We start from the raw sequence: 17,967 nt of genomic DNA, 5'->3' as shown, positions 1-17,967 counted from the left end.
GAGAACATGATCATCAGGTTTGACCAACTTCAGCAGAGGTTCGGGTATCCAAATAATTTTGTTCTTCAATGGAAGCAATAACATATGACTGTCTGTACAGAGAGTCACATGATCAATGTCACTAGTGGGACCTACTGTAGAAATAATACAGAATCTGAAATGTTTCTTATTTTTCAAGATTCTAAAACTTTGTTTATATCCTGGTTCTAATTGTGCGCCATTCAGAATTGGGAATGTATTTTAAATTTGAGTTAAGTTCCTGAATTTGAATTGAGCTGGCAGAGATGATGTAGTAGAATTACAGTTCACATTTAAATGCTAGGAAGTAGAATTCAAATTAATTGAAATTGAAATAATTAATATAACTGTATTTTTTAAATAAGCATATTTTGTCAATACAGTCAATAAAGTTTGATAAGTATATTTGTGAATTAGACACCAGTGAAATAGATAGATAGATAGATAGATAGATAGATAGATAGATAGATAGATAGATAGATAGATAGATAGATAGATAGATAGATAGATAATAACTGCACAAATAATCTGCATTTCAACATACCAAGATGTGTCAGAATAAGTAATTATGTGGTTTTAACACCACAGAACATTTACATTTGGTTTAAGGCAAAATAGCAGTGTTACAGAAAATAAAACCATCTTTTCTTTGTTACTTTCAGTTACACTCAAACTCAGACGAAGGTGATGGCTCCGTCCAGTATTTACTCTCTGGAGAAGGTGCCGGTTCCATATTCATAATCAACGAGTTAACGGGAGATATTCATGCAAAGAAAAGCCTGGACAGAGAAAAGAAGAGCCATTACGTGCTTCATGCTCGGGCCATCGACCGCTTCACCAACAGAGCCGTGGAACCCGAGTCAGAATTCATCATCAAGGTCCAGGATGTGAACGACAATGCCCCCAAATTCCCAGACGGCCTCTTTTCAGCCTCTGTGCCTGAGATGGCAGACATCGGTGAGCCAACAGTCAGGACCTCCTGGCTCGGGGGGTTGTCTGAGGCTGTGCCTGGGGAACACAAGAACGTTGTGTCAGTAGAGCATAGGTTTTATTAGCTGCCTCATCAGTTTCAGACCATAGAGTCCATCTGCAGATCAGAGCCTTTCTGGCCTGGACCCGGACGAATCACATGCTGCTGGTTGGTTGCGGTGGATTTATAGTGGGATTTATTAAAGCTATTGTTTCTTATAGAAAGCCTCTCAAGAGGATACTGCGTACTGTCTGTTGTAGAAAAAGTGATTTCATGAGTAATGTCAAAATCAAACCAGAATCTCACATAAAAGCCTCAAAAGTATGTTCACTCACACATGGGGTGCAAATGTTTTGAAGTGCTTCCAATCTAAAGCAGCATTTGATAAACAAAAACAGCTGTGTTTACATCTTTTACACCCATATCTCAATTTGAAACGTCAATGTTTTATAGATCTGTGCTATCCACCCTAATACATGAGTAATCCACATGCAGAGCATGCAATCTGCATCAATGGCAGTGCACATCAACTAAATGGTAAATGGACTGTCAGGAAAGTATTAATTGTCCGTAGAGTTCTTCCTTCCTATCCGAATCAATTGGCTGGAATCAAGCCAAAGAGCTGTGAAATTATCATTCCTCACAACCTTTCGGCACAATGTTCCCCCCCCGGGCACAGCTATAGGATAAGGGCAAGGTTTATTTCTCACTTTTGGCCTTGAGTCACTCTCCACCACCACTTTTCTTTCTTTTTGTTTTGTTTTTTGTTTCATGTTTTTAATGAAATGCATTGAGTCTTTACAAATATTAAACAAACAGAAGGCTATTATATGTGTCTGTTGCAATGACAAAATTATCTGTGCAGTATTCAGACAGAACTAGATGTGGGCGACAATTCAAAACTAAATTATAGTTTTCATACAGAAAATATGCCTTAACATAAAATATAAATATAAATATTATAGGCCTACAATACCGTTCAGATGTTTGAGGGATGTTTCTTATGCACACCTGTCATGTAGAGAGTTGTTGAGAGGCCTGGGCCTGATTTTCATTCATATATTTCTAACTTTAGTTTGTTAGCTTCACAGGCATGCCATTTCATAATCGTTTTAAATATGTTAATTTAAATATCACTTTATTCTTTGCTAAATAATTAGCTTTTTTGCCTATTGGTCAATTTAATTCATTATCCACAGGTCATTATTTGTGCCTTCCCAAATAAGATATTTGGTTTTGGGTACATGACAAACACCATGAGTGAGCTCGCAAGCTATCTGACTCTACTCACCAATCTGTGATGAAGTAATCACTAGCAGCATTCATAGAGCCATATAAGTCAGTTGAGGGTCTCTGGCCTTTCAAGAGGGGCTCTTCTCTCTTTTGTGTTTGTGTTCTTCTTTCTAAACCGAGAATGCGTCTCAGGCTAGAGCAGTGTTATCACCACCATCAAAGCCCCACACACTTTGTAATAGCATTAGATGCTTTAAGGCTTGGAGGAGAGAGGCTCATGACAGGTGAATTCAACCTGGTACAGGTCAAGGAGGCATGAGATGAATCACTTGAATTAGCAAGCGGCATTTGAGTACCGCATCTGCCTCTGTTGGAGCATGCTTGTGGCATGCATTAATGAGAATGAATGCAAATCTGAGCATGTGAATAATTTTAGCAGTTTAATTTGGACATATTTTTTATGTCCACACAGGAACATCAGTGTTCCAAATCACTGCCACAGACGCCGATGATCCCACCTATGGAAACAGTGCCAAGATCGTCTACAGCATTCTCCAAGGGCAGCCTTTCTTCACCGTTGACCCCAAAACCGGTACACAAAGACCTCACTTTCTCAGAATAACATGTTTTATGGACGCTTTGAGATGCCTTCGATTGTAGAAGGCTCCACTTGGATATTTTCTGATTGTTCCTGCAAGCTTGTGCAAAGTCACCAGCAGATGAGTCATTCCACAATAATAGGCTGTAGGAAACACAGATACAGTTTCTCTGTAAAACTGCTTTCAGGCTCACAAAGGAACTCCTAATTTATTGCGCTACCCTATGTGGATAATAATTGATGGGTTCTCAAATTGTTGAGGGGCTGTCATACATGTTGCTTCAACCTTTGATGTAAAAACAGCAAAAAGCCTCCAAGAGTGAGGGAAAAACCCATCCTGACCAGTACCAGAATGCATCTTTTGTTGCAGCAATGTCAGTTGAGCATTAAAATAATATATTTGGATTTGTATGCTCTTTCGAACGACACTCAGACTCAGGCACACACATTGAAATTCTGTTAAATAATGTGGGAAATGTGGGAAATATCACTCTCGGTTGTCTCTTAGAAATAAATCAATAAACCTACATTGAGGGCGATGAATATGGATGGTTTTCTTCTGAGACTTACATGGTACACTCAATTACTCTTGCAAAGCCTGGGTGGATAAACAAATCATTTTCATAATATTATCAACACATGATTGAAACATCGAGAGTGCGGCACCGTGCGACCCAGACTACAATGTTTTGTGGCAGCAAAAAACGCCCGATCCGTGGCCTACTTCTTATGATGTACCTCTCGCCTACAGTGTATATCCTAATTTAATGTTCCCTTGCTCCCTCCTTTTTTTCATTCTGTGCTTAGTAGCCATTTGGTTCAATTTCCACAGTGGTGGTGTTTGTTTATGTCAAGTTGAATGTGCCTGGAGGGTGTTTGTCCCAGTTTGAAAGCGCCAACCTGCAGAGTGTTTATCCCATGATAGAGCCTATTTGATGCAGGATAAATTTGCTTGGCTTATATGCGTTCGAGTGTGCCAGGGTAGTGGTGCAAATGCTCGTATGGCTATATTAGCAGTGTACAAGGTAAAATGGTGAGTAGCATCTGTTCCAGCTGTTATTGTGTGCGTAGTTCTTCAGCACCGCCTTGTCAGCAACAGCATGAGATGCTGACCCAAGGGACTCAGCTTAGTACCAATACATACTTCTATCCCTCAGATATCAGCCACAGAACCACGCCAATTTACACAGAATTGCTTCATGGGTACTCCACTATGAATTTATTATTATGTGTAATTGCTCATTCAGTCTCCCTCCCACTGGGACCCATGGGATTGTTGCCGTCCTCCACTGAAGGAGGATCTCTGATGGCGGTTTGTTTTTTTAGTGGTGTCTTTGGTGCTAGAACTATGATATTGGATGGACTGTAATCCTGCCGCGGTCACTCTTTCAACTCTATTCTCATCACTAATCCCCTGTTTGTGGCTATTATGAAGGTTTTGATGGGATTAAGAGGCCATATGATAATGTTCACATCGGGGGTTTTATCATAGGGTTTTGGTTTAACGTTGCACTCTTGCATATCAGTGTTGCATGCTTTGTTTTGGCAGGACGTGCCTGTACCCTTAGCACTGAGAGCAGTGTGTGTTTGAATTGCGCTCATATAATCCAATACTCCAGGTCTAGAGAGACACTTTTGCTCTAGGAAAGGGATAAAGCGCTGATGGAGGCTCACCTCTTTCTGCTCTGAGCATCACCACCATCAAACTTATCACGTTTTGAGTTTATTCGTAGATCTATAAGGGTGACAAGTATTAAACATAAAAGCTAAAAAACTGTATAAATAATTATTTGATCCCCTGCTGATTTTGTAAGTTTGCCCACTTACAAAGAAATGAAGGGTCAATAATTTTTATGGTAGGTTTATTTTAACAGATAGAGACAGAATATCAACCAAAAAATCCAGAAAAAAACATATTATATATTGGTTATAAATTTATTTGCATTTCAGTGAGTGTAATAAGAATTTGATCCCCAAGCAAAACATTATTTCGTACTTGGTGGAGAAACCCTTGTTGGCAAGCAAGTTTCTTGTAGTTGGTCACCAGGTTTGCACACATCTCAGGAGGGATTTCGGTCCATTCCTCTTTACAGATCCTATCTAAATCCTTAAGGTTTCTTGGCTGTTGCTTTGCAACTCGAAATTTCAGATCCCTCCACAGATTTTCTATAGGATCAAGATCTGGAGACTGGCTAGGCCACTCCAAGACCTTAATGTGCTTCTTCTTGAGCCACTCCTTTGTTGCCTTGGCACTATGTTTTGGGTCATTGTCATACTGGAAGACCCATCCACGACCCATCTTCAGTTTTCTGGCTAAGGGAAGGAGGTTCCCGTCCAAGATTTTACAGTACATGGCCCCGTCCATTAACCCCTCAATACGGTGAAGTTTTCCTGTACCCTTAGCAGAGAAACAGCCTCAGAGCATAATGTTTCCACCTCCGTGCTTGACTGTAGGTATGGTGTTCTTGGGGTCATAGTCAGCATTTCTCTTCCTCCAAACACAACGAGTTGAGTTGATGCCAAAAAGCTCAATTTTGGTCTCATCTGACCACAGCACTTCCTCCCAAGCCTTCTCTGAATCATTAGATGTTCATTGGCAAACTTCAGACGGGCTTCTATATGTGCCTTCTTGAGCATGAGGACCTTGCGGGTGCTGCAGGATTTCAATCCATTGCAGCGTAGTGTGTTACCAGTTGTTTGCTTGATGACTGTGGTCCCTACTGCCTTGAGATCATTAACAAGCTCTTCCTGTGTAGTTCTGGGCTGATCCCTCACCTTTCTCATTATCATCCTTACCCCATGAGGCGAGATCTTGCATGGAGCTCCAGACTGAGGGCGATTGATGGTTATTTTGTATTTCTTCCATTTGTTGTCAGTGTTGTCAAAAGGGCCGGTATTTCAGTACCAGGTCGATACTTGCATATTAAAACTTAACGATGCCAGCCTTTTTGCAGTTTCAAATGCTCCATGCAAATTTCTGTGAGTGCTCTGTTAAAAGTATCAAATGTTTCTGTTTACAATGTGTTTTTTCAGGGTTGAGCCTTCTAGCCGATCACAGACGTGTTTGTTGAGCGTGTTGAATGCAATGGCCAATCAGAAGCATTTAAGTTAGTCCGAATCCACTCAATAGAGTTCAACAGTTGTGTTCCAGAAGTAAAAACTACATTAATTTTGTCCATTTGGATTTATTTATTTTAACAATAAGTTTGAAATGTTTAAAGACAGACAGAGTTCAGAGGTTGTTAATCGATGGTATGTGCTTTTGTTGAAGGCTGCAGGGTTGCTCTTTCTATGCTCTCAAAATAACTAAATATTTGGTATTTTGTATCATATTTAAGTATTTTGGTTTGGTATATATTTAAAAAAATCAGTGTCTGTACATAACTTTGCACACTTTCTGTATTTAACCCATTCATAATTTCAATACAACTAAACTATTTTTCACGCAGAGCTCTGATTCTTTATCTCTGTCATCCTTGATTTCGCACTTTTTTACTGTGCTATATCCATTTGGCTGCTATATTCACTATGTTCTGTATGTAAAATTACAGTAGCGTTACATGGTCATTGAGAAAATATGATTCTAATGTGCACAGACTTACCAGATTACTACGTGCATTGTTGGTTATACAGTGTTTACTTTCTTTTTAAAGGTACAATCTGTAATTTTTTCACCGCCAGAGGTCGCAAAACAATAACAAAGACGAAGCTTGATGACGCTATGAAGGAGGAACAATGGGAGATGTCGTTTTCATCTATGGAATTCACGAATTATATAAATTATATATCAGCTAATAAATTAGTTTTTGTATTAGGCTACCTGTATGTTTGATCACACGATTTTATGTCATCGTAATGAATTAGCTGCAAGGAACATAAAAATGTAATGCTATTAGAGTGTTACTAATATGTGACTATTTGTCAAATGATTTAGTGGGTTAATGCACAGTTTTACACGTTTAAAATAATCGTTTTAAAAGTACATTTGAACAAACCCACAGTATTTGCAAGTAATGACTAAATATTTTTGTGCACCACATACTGTATTTAATTTCACTGCCATAGACTCTACAGATGAAGTCCAAGTTTGTTTGCGAAGCTCTCTCAATCTCGAAAACGCCACGGCGATATTGATCCTTGTTTTATTTCTCTGTTTGTCCCAAAGCCTACTTGCCTCAGTTGATTTGCGTTTACGTTTTTTTGGAATTTCTGTACTCGCCGATCAATAATAGTGGACCATGAAGACTGTACGACACAACAGCGGCGTGCAAGATATTGTATCATAGGTATGCAGCCTATACATAGATCCCTCATTAGCGGCTTACATAGCGGCCCATTGAAATTGCCGCTAATGAGGTATCTATGTATTATATCTATGGTTTCTACAAGCAGAAACGAGGATAGCGCGGATATTACGTCATACGACAATGACAAGGGACAAGCCTTTATTTAAAACTCTAATTTCTCTGGATTTACAAATAATGTAAGTACACAACTGCATGAAAATGAAAAATGTGCAAGTGATTTTTGAATATTTTATTACAAAAATCTTACATATTGTACCTTTAAGTCATGTTAATAGTAACTATTTTTTTGTTTGTGAAAAACACTATAATAGGATTAATATGTTATTTATATTTACTATCATTAAATTAAAGAGTGTGAAATCATATGTATCGGTCATCGGCCACAAAGCTCTCTCAGATATCGGCATCGACCATCAAAAAATCCATATTAGTCAACCACCACTTCCAACACATTTTTATGGTCTGTATTTGGTAATGTTTAATGTTCAAATTAAATGTTCACGCATCAACACAAAAGCACCAGTATGAACACCCTACATCCACTGCAGCACTTTTATATAAAATGTATACAAACATTTATAATAAAAATAAAAAAATTAAAAAAAGCATTTAGTATATTAATTCAGTGCCATTTTTAGTGCTTTGAAGTTAAAATGTGTTTTTTCAGTATAATAGTATAACATTATTACAGGTTATTTTTTGCTTATTCAATTATTTTATGTTCTAGTCTATTCTTGTAAAATTTCAATAATTGTAGTATAATGTGGTGTGGTATGGTATAGTACAGATTGGTGTAGTATTGTATGATATAATAGTATGATGTACAATAGTGTATACAGTATGGTAAAGTGTAGTATTGTACTGTATATTTTGATATAGTAGAGTATTCTTTATTTGTTTTTCTTCTAACTGTAGAAGCTACTGTTTCCACCCATTAATTTCTATATAAACTACAATAACTTGCATCACTGTGTCTAATCCTCTTAGCTGAGAATTACCTTTGTGTAGTAGTTAGATTTGCTGGCGGGTGATGCTTAACCTGCGTGATGTTTCACACTTTCACTATAAGAAGTGCTGACTATCTGTTGTTCCATATAGGAAATCAAACTCCCGAGTACATAGAGCTGGGCTTACCCAGTTCTGCATCAGTGTCTGGTCCTGTTTGCGTTATTTACTTTCTGTCTCTGCTTTGTGGCTACTAGCTGAATACTAAGAGCCTGTTTAACATGAACATTTTGCTTTTTCCGTTGTGTTGTCTGCTGAAATCCCCTGTCCTGGCAGGTGGTGTCTGCTCTCAATGGGCTGGATGCAATCTCTATGACATTCTCTGGGGCTGAACACTGGCGTGTGTTTATTTGTTCTGGCGGATTGAGGTATCTGTTTGCATATTTTTTTCTCACTCCCACTGGTCGTGTCCATTTAAAAAGGGAACTGCATGTTCGAATATATAAACTGTCCGTCTCACACTTTCACACATAATATAAAATATAAATTCCCAACTTGTCATTGCCTCACAGGTCCTCCTTATATGTTAGCTCCTTGATAAAATTTCGGGCTTGCTTATGAATGTATTGTGTTGTGTTTGTGTTGTGTTGTGCGTGCATGTATTCGTACATTCAGTATATGTATAGTGCTTCTCACAATACACATCATTTCAAAGCAGCTTTACAGAAAAAGTAATGTTTCTACATTACAATTTAGAGTGATCCATTATCAGAGGTGACTGTGTCAAAGTACTGTCCATATGTAAAAAATGGACAGTTCTAAGATAATTCAAATCATGCAGTTAGTTATTATCATGTATTCATAATGGAGAAACAATGATCTCATTAAACCAATTATTACAAGTTGTGATCATAATGATTACGATTAGGGTTTGAAATTAACACCCACCAACCAGCCAAATCCCAGCCAACACGTTTATGTGGGGCCCATATGGGTTACAAATGGGCGACAGGGGTACAGAGTGGGCATGGGCTCAAAATGGGCTTCTTATCTGGGGCCCATATGGGTTACAAATGGGCTACAGGGGTACAGAGTGGACATGGGCTCAAAATGGGCTTCTTATCTGGGGCCCACTTGGGTCAACTAAGTAGGTCCAACATGGGCAAACCCAGATGGGCTCCCTATGTGGGACCTAGTCAGTTCACTAATGGGAAATGAGTACATGTAGGTGAAAATCCACTGTGGTGGGTAATGCATACCAACACACTAGCCAATTTGGATTATGTTCTGTCACTTTGCATGGCATCGCTATCAGACCCCTTCCGCTAAAAGGAGCCTCAAACATTAGCAAAACAACGAGTAAACAACGAGGGTTGCACTCTGAGAGAAACGCTGTGTTTTTAAAACCGCACCACAGCATCACTCAAATAGTTTCCATTAAAATACAATGACTTACCTGTAGGACAAATGTGCATTTTGACTTCACCCTATGATTGTGTACTGTGCATTTTTCATTAGGCATGTTTGTTTTTGTGGCTTGAATAAATATGCTTCCTAGAGAAATAACATCACACTTTCTCTTTCCGTTCACACTGTTTTTTTTTTTCCAAATACCTTAATTCAAACTCATTGACGCCACTTTTTTAGATTAGATTCAATGTTTTTTAAGATTCAATGTTTTGGACCGCCACCTTGAACTTGAGAATGCGAGTACAGAATGACATGACTGGTGTGCGATAAGCCTGGCTGTGTCCGAAATCGCCCCCCTATACCCGTAAATTTGTAGTGGTGTCCAAAACCATTGTGGACGTTATCGACTGCACTCATTCAATCCCATAATGCACTGCAATAACAAGTGTACAACTAAAGTATGCTCTACGGCTAGATAATACCCATAATGCACTGTAAGGGTCGCGCCTAATGTATTCCCGCATCTTGCCAGAAGATGGCACCCGCAGCTGAATCATCCATCCATTTTACAAATCGCTGATCCAATGTGGCTACAGCGTAATATCATTCAGGTATAAATTCCTTTTTACTTGATTATTAAATAGTTTAAAAAAGGTTTATACATGCTTGTTTCCATGACATAATTCAAGAAATCTCTTCATTACTACTATTAAACAGCAAGCACAAACTATGCAAAAGCTCAGCCCTTTCAGCGTACTCAGTGTCCGAATTCACCCACTTATTTCCATTCACACCATATTAGTGGAGTAATGTAGGGAATAGTGAATGAGAGTACAGGGGGCGATTTCGAACACAGCTCCTGCCTGTGAGATGTTAGTGTCTGCTGTGCGACTGTTTAATGCTCCACCAGAGCCCTTGGAGACAATTAAGAGACCACTTTCTCTAACCAGTTCTCATAAATGTCGCATGTCCACGACTTTTGGGCAAAAAGCACCCTAGCGTCTTTATTGTTATGTGCAGGTAAACCCATGGCAATTATAGTCACAGAGAATTTTGTTTTTATTTCCATTTTAGTTTATTTAAAGGGGTCATTGGATGCTCATTTTCCACAAGTTGGTATGATTCTTTAGGGTGTTCATGTACAGTTTGTAATATACTGTGGTTAGAATTCTTCAATGGTTGTGTAAAACAACACCCTTCTTACCTCCTCAAAAACAGCTTTGTTCCTGTTCCTGTGACCTGTTTCCTCTTTAAATGCTAATGAGCAACTGCTCACCCACCCCTCTCTTCCATGGGGGGTGTCAAATGGCTGAGGGCAGAAATATGCTAATACGGGACAGTCCGTCAGTGGTCGTGGGCGGAGCATGAGCATTATGACATCATATTGCTCAGAAAATCCAAACGGCCAGATTATTGAGTGTTTAGACTTTTTGAGGATTAAAAAAGGAGTGAATGGATTTTTTTTCATTGTATGGTGGTTGTGTCCACACACCGCAAAGACACATTTATATGCAAACACCATATAAAAGTGAATTTTGCATCCGATGACCCCTTTAAATGTTATCCGCAAACAGTAATTAAAAAGCTGAAAGCAATAAAATTATGCAGAATCAGATTTTTTAAAGGTATTGTAGGTAGGATTTTTATAAAAAACTTATTTTCCAAATTTGTTTAAACTTTATTTATATATCAAAACATAATTAAAATGTAAGTACTCTGAAAAAGAAAGTATAAAAATCGAGTGTCTGTAGACCTCTCACGACTGTTTTAAAGACAGCTCATTATTTCCATTCACTCCACCCCCTCCCTTCTGGGCTCCTTCCAAAGCCACGCCCCCAAAACACATGAACGCGCGACGCCGACCGCTGAGCTGAAGACGCATTATTTACCTGAGACGAGCGGAGAGGAAGGAGCGCAGTGCATGTAGTGACATCATGTCAGAATCACATGTAATAAAAAAAATCTAACTTTATCATTATGAAGATAAACAAATAAGATGTATTTTAGTACTCACTATCAAGCTAGCATATTGATATTGGTAAAGTTTAAAATTATATTTTTTGATTCGCTAACGAGCTAGTTATCTATAAGGCAAAGCTTAAAAACAGGTTGCATGATACACGTTTTTCCATTACCATCATTTACACTGTGATGAAGATGAATTTCGTGTAAGATTCATAACATATATGGTGTTCTGCATGTAAGAGTTTCCATGATGAAAGCATTGTTGACTCTGATGAGGACTACACTCCAGAGACAAGTACCGCATCGTCAGCACGAGGACAGGTCCGGGTCGAGGGCGAAGCAGAGGAGGTCGTGCAAGAGGCCGTGCAACTAGGGTCCGAGGATATTGACACGCGTTTTATTCAAAGACTTTTTGTTCGTTACCTTTTCTAGTACTGTCTTCCTTTTTTGCCTTGTTTGCCTTCGCTAACTGCATATGCCGGTAATGTGAATTTTTGATTGCTCTTTCTCTGCCATTGTTTTGCTATTCCTAGGTTCCGTGCCTCTTGAATTCCTCAAATCAAACGGGTGCGCGCGCATATGGGCAGATCCTGTGTGGCAAAAGGGTGGTTGCCATGGTTGCGAGAGAGTGACAGTCGCCTAAGCCAATCCTTTGTTTCGTCCCGAATGGAAATAATGAGCTGTGTTTAATACAGATTAAACGGTCTAGAGTCACTCGATTTTTATACTCTTTTTATCAGAGTACTTACATTTTAATTATGCATTGATATATATAAAAAGTTTAAACAAATTTGGAAAAAAGTTTTTTATAACAATCCTACCTACACTACCTTTAATACTGTAAATATATTTGTGTGTGAGTGCGAGTGCGAGTGTGTGTGTGTGTGTGTGTGTGTGTGTGTGTGTGCACATACATTTAGGTATTCTTAGGTTTTTGCCAGACAAATAAACACCATGTGAAATGTATATATCAGTACATCATCAGGTTACATAATTGTAAAATATCAATAGAAAAGAATGGCATGTGTCTTACATTTGAAGCTGTATGGGTAACCTTGAGTGAGACTATTTCAAGGCATTTCATACAGTTATTTGATTAAACCGCCAAGAAGTATCCTATACTGCTATATTCATTAACAAGTAAATAAAATGTACCTAGTGCTATGTATTGACAGAGTTTGTGATTTTTAAAATGATGCACTCGATTTCCATTTGTTTTTAAAGACACCCTTTGTTTGCTGTGTTGGTGCACTGGTGCCTGAGTGTGTCTTGTCAGTTGGTGCTCATTTCACAGTAAATATCACCATGGGATCGCATGGCGTAAAGGGGCTCAAATGCAAGTTCAAATGGCAAACCCAAGCTGTTCTGCTTTGCAGCCTTCCCTTCATCCCTGTCTTATCCTCTATCTCCTGAGGAAACACTTGGAGCAGATGGCATACTTTGCTTTAGAATTGTGGAGTATGCAGGAGATGATCACCAGCATGCTTTTTGCACATGTGTGTGTGCACACATCTGGACAGTAGGGTTCATGTTGAGGGCTTACACCACATAAGAACAGTGCATAGAGGTAAGGGGTCAGCACTCGCCTGCTGGTGTGTTGTCTAGCTCAAAAAGAACCTGGACCAGGTCAGAGCTGGGGCAAATCAGAGGATAACCGTTGTGAGCTCACCACCTGAATAACTATAGGGGTCAAATATCTGCAGTGTACACATGATATTCTGGACACGTACTCTTCCAGTGAACAGGGCTCTTATTGCTGGAAATGCCATCAAACGATTAGAAGTTTGATTTAAAGGGATAGTTCACCCCAAAATGAATTTACTCACCCTAATGTCTTTCGAAATCCATTTCACTTCCTTTCATCTGTGGAAAACAAAAGGAGATGTTAGGCTGAATGTTCAAGCAGCTCTTTTCCATATAATGAAAGTGAAAAGTGCTGGCCATGGCTATCAAGCAAGATGTTCTGTGAATAATTAATTCTTATCAGCCTAATCCTCACACAGAGATATAATATGGCTTAAAAGGACTTAAAATATAGTGCACAAGTTGTGTGGATGACTTGTAGGTTGCTTTTATGGTTGTGCTGCTTAATATGGTGTAGATACTGTGAAAGTTCAAAAGAAAAGCATTTATTTGAAATAGAAATCTTTGTAACATTTTAAATGTCTTTGTCTTTTGATTAAATTAATACATCCTTGACAAATAAAAGTATTCATTACTTTCTAAAAATAAACAAACAAACAAACAAACAAACAAAAGAAAAACCTTAATGACCCTAAACCTTTGAATAGCAGTGTAAGTCTAATATAAAATAATAGGTAACACTTTAGAGTACTGTTCCATCATTAATGATTAACAACACAGGAACAAATGAGTGCCGCAATATTAACATTCTAGTAATTACTACTAATAACTAACAAGAAACTGATTAATGAATTAGTACGTAAAAGTGCTCAGTTGAATTTGGTAGTCCACTACTAATCAGTAACTTCTTTTTTTATATACCTCCTGAAGGAATAATAAGAACTACTAGGCCTATATACAGATTCATAATTACTGTCAAGTCAAGTGACTTTTCTTTATATAGCGCTTTTTACAATACAGATCGTTTCAAAGCAGCTTTACAGTGATGCAACAAAGTTTGTTTCTGCCATACTGCAGATCTAGAAGAAAATGGCGTCATAGTCTAGCTTAAATAAGTTCAGTGATGGTTCAGTTTTGTTGTAAAAAAAGTTATTAATTTAGTTCATTTATGTATATAGCCGCTCTGGAGAAAACAGTGATGTTATCGTCCAGCTCAGTTGAGTTATCATATAATGGTGTCAATGAAGGCAGATCAATAATATAAATAATGTGGATAATGCAACCCCAAAATATAGGCCGCTTTACATTTAATATTTGTACTTCAAACACCATAATTTGCAGAAAATGGAAATACAATTTTGAATGTCCAACAATGGGATATGGGGTATTTAGGTCAGCGGGAGCTAAATTTATGCTTTCTACCCTCTGGGTCACAGGTGTCATAAGGACGGCTCTGCCGGACATGGACAGAGAAACTAGAGAGATGTACTCCGTCATCATCCAAGCCAAAGACATGGCCGGCTCTGTTGGTGGTCTGTCCGGATCTACCACAGTCAACATCTCACTGACAGACGTCAATGACAATCCACCACGATTCCCTCAAAGTATGAGTCTCTGCTTCACTCAGTATCTTTCACCATTGAAATACAGTCAAGATTTTAGGCACGGCCCTTCAACAGAGACCATCTAATCCCTAAATCCCTGTGAATGTACTTTGAATTTATCCCAAATGGCTGCATTCGTCTGAGATTTATTTTGTGGAAAAAACAACTTTTATTGAGCTTGCTCAGGTTTATCCCATATAAACCCTACAAATTAGCTGAGCGCAAGCAACACTTTTTAATATTTGCATCAAAAGCTTTTAAATGCTTAATAAAATCACATCTGTTCTGTTTGTGTTTATTCTCCACTTCAGAGAACTATCAGCTTTATGTGCCAGAATCTGCTGAGGTAGGGAAAGCAGTTGGTAAAATCAAAGCGAACGATGAAGACCTTGGCGTCAATGCTGAGATGACATACAGAATTACCAATGAAGAAGGAGCTACCATGTTTTCCATCTCTACAGACAGTGACAAGAGAGAAGGAATCATCTCCCTCAGAAAGGTCTGATCTAGATGTTCACACAGAACCGATGCTTCATGTAAATTCATGTCTGCTCATTCAGCCATGCCCTGTCTTTTCCCATGCTGGCCAAAATGTCATTTCTGCTTCTCCCTTGATCTTATTACTGATGTCCTTTCTAGCCTTTGGACTACGAGAAGAAGAAGGCGTACTCTTTGAACATTGAAGGTGTCAACACCCATCTGGATCCTCGTTTTTCTTACCTGGGCCCTTTCAAAGACACCACCACGCTCAAGCTCATCATCGGGGATGTTGATGAGGCCCCAGTGTTTACTATGGACTACTATATAATGGACGTGTATGAAAATGCTCCGGCTCGGACAGAGGTTGGCATGGTAACTGCTCAAGACCCGGACAGCACTAGAAGCAAAGTTAGGTGAGTTTTCTGAGAGAATAATGCTGGTATATACGGCCGTGAGGTATATTTTAAATGGCTATCAGAGCAAATGTCATTGCCTGCCTCTGGCAGTATGTACAATCAGTAATACTGTCCACCATTCAGTATTAAATTGAGAAAGCCTTTTAAATTCTAATTAAATTACTGAATTCCAATGGAGGTAGTAAATAGGATGCAGAATTGCAATTTAAGGATGTACATTCAAAATGAATTAAAAAAAAGAGAGCGAGAGAAAAGCATGCAATTGCGTTAAAATCTCTGTGCTATGTGAGATTCCGGTAGAATATTCTCCCATAGAAAACTGTAGTAGTGGCAAGCTCTTCCTGTCATATTTCTAATAACTGTTGATTACAACTTATTATATTATAGTATAGTATATATTATCAACTATAGTAAACATGTATTAACCTGAACAGTTGATGATTAGTAAATAGTTTTTATGAATGCATTTAGCTAGCTGTAGAAGAAAACCCTCAGATCTCTGTGGTATATAAACATTCAAGCCTTCAAGCTTCATCTTAAAGTTTTGTTTAAAAAAAAACAATAAAAAAAAAAAAAAAACTTTAAAAAGCCTTGATGGCTTGAAGGTTTATTACAGTGACCGGGAGGGGACATGTTTGGCTTACTTAGTTTTGTCGTGGCTTCATCCTAATGTCGTGGCCACGCGATGTAAAGTCGTGGCCTCGAGATCATATGTTGAGAGAACGACATCATTTGCCTGTGGCCACAACTTCATATTGTTCAGGGAACGAAATGTATTTCTCGTGGCCACGAGTTAAATGCATAAACAACCTGCAAAACCTGGAAACCGGAAATTATCAGAAATGGATTGACCCTTAATAATGAAAAATCGCCCTGTCTCATGCACCCTGTCTTAAAATAATATTTATTTTTAATTAAAAAAAAATGCGGAATTAAGAAATGGTTATAAACATATTGCCTATTATATCTCACGCGATGTTGCCTATAGACAGCATTCAAATGAAGTGTGTTATTATTATCAGTAAATATCAATAATGTCCCCTCCAGGTCACTGTACAGAGAGATCTGAGGGTTTTCTTCTGCAGCTATAGCTAAATGCATAAAAACTATTCGCTAATCATCAACTGGTTAACCTGTTAACCGTTGCCAGAGCGCGGACGCACTGAAGCGGTTTTATTTATATATAGTTCAAAGTTACTATCAGATTTAATGTTATACCTTGACAAACTATACATCATTAAACAAAGCATCTTGAAGTCCTGTCTAACCAGAAATTGTGTTAGAGGCTTATAAGAATCTGCTTTTTGATAATCATTGGTTAACAGAATTAGTATTTTTTTTCTCAAGGACACTTTTTTTTTCAGCATTAAAATGACTATACTCTTCAGAAATGTATCTAAAATACATATCATCATAACTTGAACAATATCTTTGAGTTTAACTTTTCTGTATTGCAATTTTAGGTATTCCATTGACCAAAATGCAGAAGGTGATGCACTTTTCAGCATTGATGTTGACAGTGGACTGATTACAACCACCAGGAGTCTAGACCGAGAAGAGGTAGCCTGGCACAACATCACAGTGATGGCTTCAGAGATTGGTATGTACTGCTCTTGGGCCAGAATCCTGTCTGTATTCATTGATTTTTGTTTTTATGTTGGTTTCTGAGGAAAACACAGGGAACCATTTTACCAATGATAACTTCATTTTGAATAAAGCATTCTTCTTGAAGTTTGGAGAGGGAACACCTTGTCTAAGAGGGAATCATAGGCCCTGAAGTCTGAATCATCGATACTGACCAAAACAAATGTCTCCTTGAAGGAGTGTTGCATTGTGGGATTGATGCTGAGGCTGCTGCAAAGCATGCTGGTGTGGCTTTGAAGGTGGACAGGGTCAATCAATTTTCTTCTCTTTTTCCTATTTGTTTCTTCTTCTTTTTTTACAGATGTTTATCTAAGCAATTATATTTCCTCTACACTTTTCTTCACAATGGTGTTCAGCTAATGGGCTGAAACTGTCCTCTGTTATTGCTGATAGTGAACTGATAATGTTAGGTCACTAGTTAATCTCAGTTCCATCATACTGAACGACATTCCTCGCACATAACTCCAAAATGGGTCTAACGTTTCCCACACCAATTTTAAATTCTCTTCATGCTTCAGTGAATCCCATGAGAGAAGCATGAATTATTTATTTTTCACTGTAAGGTTTTCAACATGGTAAATGTAATTACTATAATGTTATATCATGAAAATATATTTTTTTTCAACTTCAGGCTTTTCAGGATTTATTTTTCACATTTTTGCCTTTAGTGTGAAGGACAGTAGAGGCTTGACAGGAAGCAATTACATGTTGAAAACTTTAATGATTCTTCTCAAAATGTATTGTGTGAAAATTATTATGGTGTTATGGTGTCATTTCCATCCCAACACTTTGG

At 38.2% G+C, this 17,967-nt stretch overlaps 1 protein-coding gene across 1 annotated transcript in view; it reads left to right on the top strand.

Annotated features, from left to right (window-relative positions):
* LOC311086151 (cadherin-18-like) overlaps positions 1–17,967 on the top strand; it is a 52,666-nt gene that overhangs the window by 18,723 nt on the left and 15,976 nt on the right. Inside the window, exons 3-8 of the mRNA XM_084118879.1 lie at positions 681–975; positions 2,694–2,813; positions 14,467–14,634; positions 14,946–15,133; positions 15,274–15,527; positions 16,994–17,130. Coding sequence (XP_083975005.1) covers positions 681–975; positions 2,694–2,813; positions 14,467–14,634; positions 14,946–15,133; positions 15,274–15,527; positions 16,994–17,130 — 1,162 coding nt within the window. The remainder of the gene's footprint in view (positions 1–680; positions 976–2,693; positions 2,814–14,466; positions 14,635–14,945; positions 15,134–15,273; positions 15,528–16,993; positions 17,131–17,967) is intronic.

Source organism: Abramis brama (genome assembly GCF_963993115.1).
Source record: "Abramis brama genome assembly, chromosome: 7".
NCBI lineage: Eukaryota > Metazoa > Chordata > Actinopteri > Cypriniformes > Leuciscidae > Abramis > Abramis brama.
This window is presented reverse-complemented; position numbering and strand designations above follow the sequence as displayed.